At 42.0% G+C, this 5873-nt stretch overlaps 1 protein-coding gene across 1 annotated transcript in view; it reads left to right on the plus strand.

The window, feature by feature from the left end:
- Positions 1-5152: 5152 nt before the first annotated feature.
- Positions 5153-5873, plus strand: part of LOC308369009 (VPS10 domain-containing receptor SorCS3-like) — a gene marked incomplete at its 5' end in the record, with an annotated part of 22901 nt that continues 22180 nt past the window's right edge. The window contains one exon of the mRNA XM_080843336.1: positions 5153-5163. Within this exon, the coding sequence (XP_080699462.1) occupies positions 5153-5163 (11 nt within the window). The remainder of the gene's footprint in view (positions 5164-5873) is intronic.

Here is a 5873-nt window from a genome sequence, read left to right on the forward strand (position 1 = left end):
CCTCTTTTTTTTAGGGTGTCAGTCTCTCTCTCTCTCTCTCTCTCTCTCTCTCTCTCTCTCTCTCTCTCCCCCTCTCTCTCTTTCTCAGTCTTCCTTCATTTGCTATCTCACATTCTATCTGCTGCTCTCACTGTCCCTGCCACGTACAGAAACTTATTTCCCTCTCTTTGCTCTCTTTCTTTTTTCCACTATCTCTGTTTCTCTCCATCTCACTTACCCATGTACCGTAACCTTCTCACTCTCTCAGTCACTCACTCCCACAAACACGCACACATACACACACACACACACACACACACACCCTCTCTCTCACACACACACACATCTTCTCTCACACACACACACAGGCACAAACATACACAGCATTTTTTGTATCCTCTCTCCTCTATCACCTCCTCCCTATTTATTTCCCTCGCCTTCACCTCCCTCTCCCTTCTTCCAACCTGTTGAGGCGTTTCAAACTGAGTCTCCTCCATACGTTTAATGTCCCTCCCGGTAGGTATCCAATCCAAGGTATCCAATTTGGGAAGTTCACTAAAAAACCCAGACTACTCATCGCTGTTAAGGGAAATTATTTTTTTCCAAAACTCCTCAAATAAGTCACGGCACATATTTCTTTGATTGAGGCTTTATGCTAATGTGATCATTAATGTGGACTAATTTATGGTGATCTATGATCATATCAACCATTAGTGTCATTTTTTTGTTGAGTATTTTCTCTGATTCATGGATCCGGTAGAGGAAAAATATAATAATGGCCTTCATACTTCTGCAAATAAAGAGAAGCTAGGGGGGGATAGAAAATGCTTCTCTGAGGAGCACTAAACAGAGACCATGTGAGAGGTGGCACCTTGCAGAGTCATTTAGAGCCAGGAGAGTGAATGTGTTATCCTGCAGAGTCATTTAGAGCCACAAGAGTGAATGTGTTATCCTGCAGAGTCATTTAGAGCCAGGAGAGTGAATGTGTTATCCTGCAGAGTCATTTAGAGCCATGAGAGTGAATGTGTTATCCTGCAGAGTCATTTAGAGCCAGGAGAGTGAATGTGTTATCCTGCAGAGTCATTTAGAGCCATGAGAGTGAATGCCTTTGCCTGCAGAGGGGAAATAAGGAGAAAAAAAAATCAGATTATGAATTTGCACAACAAAGCATCTCATCTCACATACTTTGCTGCCTCTCCCTTGTTCTCTTTCTCTCTCTCTCTCTCTTTTGCTCTACCACTCTCTCTCTCTTAAAATAAAATACACAACTACCCCCAGTCTGTTGTTCTATCTGTCACCACTAATCAGACAAAGTCACCCAGCAGACATAATGCCTAGCACATAAATCACACGGTCTGCTACAATGACAACACATCCAGGGCACAGTCAGAGGCTGAACCTTATTGGATCACTTTCCATGGCTCAGGGTTTTGGCAAATCACTGTGTTAGCCTCTGACCTAAAACACACATATGCAAGCACGTAAACAAATAGAAATATAAAACAAAGAAAACAAGCAATGGCAAAAACAGTACGTCTGGCCCTTGGCCAACTTGTTGATTCACGGCTACAGCGTCAAAGAACAAATATCCTGGTACCCAATTTGTTTAGTTATAACTGTACCCACTATAGTGTTGGAGGGTGCTGTTGTTCACTTGTTCGCAAAAAAAACAAACTTCAAAACCAGTATTCTCCAGATGTTATTACAGTAGTATGGCTGTGAAATACTTGGCATATTTGTAAACATACTTAGTGAAATCAAAAATGCTATATGTTTACCACCACAGTATTCATTTTGCCGTACTGCGGTCTCTTCTGATGTCCTATAGATATTTTGCATTATCTTGTGGCTCATAACACCAATGTTGTGGGGGTGTATTATCAGGGAGTACATCTACAGCCTTTTTTAGATCGATAGATATATAGATAGAACGATATAGTAGATATAAAATGTACAAAATGAAAGGAAAGACAAAGAAAGAAAGAAAGATAGATAGACAGTTAGAGAGAGAGAGAGAGAGAGACAGATACAGAGTGAGATAAATAGATAGATAAAAGATAGATAGATAGATAGAAAGATAGATAGACAGATTAATAGATACATAGATAGACAGATAGGTAGACAGACAGATACATAGACGGATAGATAGATAGACAGACAGACACAGACAGACAGACAGACAGACAGACAGACAGACAGATAATGCACATGGGCTGGGAGGGCTGCGAGGCACAGGCCTTCAGTGCTGCAGCCATTAGCAGGTGCTGACGCCGTCATCTGCCATCACACAACCAAGCGGGATTCTCTCACCTACCAGTGGAGTGACGGACAGACAGGGGATGAGAGACCGCGCTGAAGGGGAAAGGTGTTTGTGTCTGTGTCTGTGTCTGTGTCTTTGTCTGTATGTGCGTGCGTGTGTGTGTGCGCGTGTGTGTGTGTGTGTGTGTGTGTTTGTTTGTATGTTTGTGCGTGAGTTTGTGTGTGTGTGTGTGTGTGTGTGTGCTTGGCTGTGCTTTAAGTGATGTGGGCAAAGGTGATGAAAGGGTGTGAATGTATATGATGCAGAACCTTGGAGGCGTAATGTGTTCAGTGTGCACTAATATGTGTTTAGTGCAGTGTTTGTGCTCAATGACAGAGAGACCAAGGTCAGTGTGTTAATGTTAACAGTTCTGCTTTTGTCACAACACATATCAAAGTGAGAAAGAGAGAGAACTGTTGGAGGTTATGGCTTGGAATATTCACCACCATGCTTCATCGTTACGTCAACTTAACTTTGACAAATGTAAAATTCAAGCCTATATGAAATTACATCACATAAGTAGACTAGCCTATTAAATAATAAGATAACTTCCAATTCATAATCACTTCCAAAATTTAGTTCAGCAAATGTTAAAATGATGAGTTGTTGACAATCACTTTTAAGTCTTAAGAGAAAAGAGCACAGTGAAGGTATGCCCTTGCGTTGCCTTCTGCCACATTCTTTTTTAATTAATTTATTTTTTGCCACATTTTTTGTCATGTTTTTGGTCTCTTGAAGTCCAGATTTTTTTCCAGCAGGCTCTGTATTGAAAGCAGTGCCAAACCACCAATCTCACAAAAAGTACAGCACAAAGAGGTGTTTTATAAGTTACATCTTACTTTAATTAGCTAGCAACAATGTCCAAACTTTCTGTTTGTGGTGCCCCTATCTTGTTTTTAGAAACTTAGCCATTCACCCTCTTGTCTGGAGAATATTCTGTTTTCGGCAGATTTGTGAGCTGACATACGGCTGGATTTAGTAAATAAGGGTTTGTGGACGTATTAACATACAGCCCCCCTTTAGACCAAACCAATTTGCAACATAGTAGGCATATTTAAGCTACATATTGTAGCATGAAAATGAATTAATTGAATGCAAACATCATGTATTTAAAACATGTTTTGGGCCCGAGACAACTTTCCCTATCTTGTTTTTAGAAACCATTCACCCTCTTAGAAGCCATTCACCCACTTGTCTGGAGAATATTCTGATTTGTGAGCTGACATACGGCTGGATTTTGTAAATAAGGGTTTGTGGGCGTCTTAACATACGGCTACCCTTCAGACCAAACCAATTTGCAACATAATAGGCATATTTAAGCTAAATATTGAAGCATGAAAATTAATTCATTGATGGCAAGCAACATGTATTTAAAACATGTTATGGGCCCGGGACAACTTTCCTGGTTGCCCTCCCCAAGACACCGGGCCTGCATCTTTCCATCCTTTCATCACACATTGTATGCATTTTAACAACAGGAGACCTGGACCTTGACATACAGTACTTAGCACATACAAATGAACACATCATATTGCCTTAAAATTGTGTCGGACGATGAGTGACAGGGTTTGAGGAGAAGAAGGGAGTGAAAAAAGAGAAAAGGACGGATGGAATGATGAAATGAATGAGTCTCACTGATGCATCCCTGCTATCCCATTAAGGGAGCCTGACATTACTCACCTGCACTGGAAGAGGGACGATATCGACGGGTGCTATTGACAGCCTCTGAGCCAGCCCCCTTTTCCAGGTCGTCCAGAGATGATTGATTCGGAGAGGGGAGAAGATTTTCTCTATTGTCCTCTCTCTCTCTCTCTCTCTCTCTCTCTCTCTCTCTCTTCTCCCTCCCACCATGCCTCTCGTGATCCTTGCTTGAACTCTCCCCCTCTATACTGTGTTTCATGTCGGTGCTATTTCAGCTGTCTCCCTGCCTGCATGCATGCTGGCTGGCCCATTGCGCCCAAACGGTGAGGAAGGGATCTCACTGACTAGAACGTCTGGATTTGAGATATTTCATTTCCCAAGGGCTTGTTCAGTCAATCTCCTTCAAGAGAAGTTTCTGGGCTTATCCCCTCCCCAGTAGGAGGAGTAATTTATTGCCCAGGTGACATATAGCCTACATACACAGTGAAGGCGGTTTTTGGAGATGATTAAATAGAGCACAGAGAGTAAGCTGTGCCTGGCACCCCAGTGAAAAGTTTCTACTCTGACAAACAGAAGGGGGGGGGGGGGGATCCTCACCAGCTTCAACAAACTCTGCCCTCACTGCCACCTCTGGAGAGTCAGGTTACTGCAAATACAAACCACTGCTTAGAGAGGATGGGCACTTATATGTGTGGTGTGTTGTGGTGACCATGATTAGGGTTTTTCTGCTCTACAATGTCACCTCTTCCTGCTAGTCTTGGGGAGCGAGGAAGAGTCAGGTTACTGCAAAAACATACCACTGCTTAGGGAGGAAAGGCACTTATATGTGTGGTGTGGTGACCATGATTTGGGTTTTTCTGCTACTTGTTTTATGACCTTCAAGGCTTCTAGTCTGTGTGCTGTGTATCCATGATTTAAGTAGATATTCCCCATTAACCTGTGAGTGGATGTGGGAGTGTATTATAATACGTGACCTTGACGTTCTAACCGAAACGAAACTACGCCTTCACTAGAAAACCGTACAGTGTGTGTGCCGCTGGAGTAACGTCCTATCACAAGAGGTCGCCTCAAAATGTGGCGGTGAGACAGCATATCTGCATTGGCATGTAATTCAATTTCATGTTATTTTGTTGGAAACATCTTCAACAACATTACACAGGCAACTGTAGACTACAGCGCACCCTGAACTGTAAAATCTTCAATGTGACACGTGACGGCGCAAATTGTACAAACATGGCGTTACGGTAATCTGAAAGCTCCATCTCCGCAACTATGGGAACATAATGACTGTCGATCTCCATAAAGCTGTTTTTTTTCCCCCCTTTTCCCTTTCCTTTTCCTTACACAATGTTGGGCGATAAAAAGTAATTAAATATGCTTGTTAAGAATAACAGGAGGCCTTCCCAGGAAATATTTCAGGAGCACAGCAGTGTGAGTGATATTTCAATTACCGCCTCAGCTTATCTGTGCCATTGTAATCATGCTCCATAATAGTCTATTATCCACGGCTCCACATCACATTTTCTTTTCTTTCTTTTTCTTTTCTTTCCTTGTCTACTTTTTTTTCACCATCACTCGTTACTGAACAGGATTCCACATTGCGTCGTCCTTCTGCCCCGCTTACGCCCCAGGCAAAAAATTGGGAGGGGAATAGAGAATTGTTCTTTTTTCCTTTTTTTTGCATTGTAAAAAAGAGAGAGCGAGAAAGAGAAACATGAATATTATTCAAGGCTCGCTACAAATAAATACAACTTGAGATTTAATGAGACAATGCTTCCGATGTCACCTGGAGCTTTAGATGGGGCAGTGTTGACACATTGTGTCTATCTATCTATCTATCTATCTATCTATCTGTATGTTTGTCTTTTTCCCTTACATTTTCTACATTTTTTAGACTCCCTTATTGTTTACTTGTAGGAGAGTTATCAGACCCTTGGGGAGCAAAATACAGAGA

The sequence above is a fragment of the Sprattus sprattus genome (genome assembly GCF_963457725.1).
Source record: "Sprattus sprattus genome assembly, chromosome: 1".
NCBI classification, from domain to species: domain Eukaryota; kingdom Metazoa; phylum Chordata; class Actinopteri; order Clupeiformes; family Clupeidae; genus Sprattus; species Sprattus sprattus.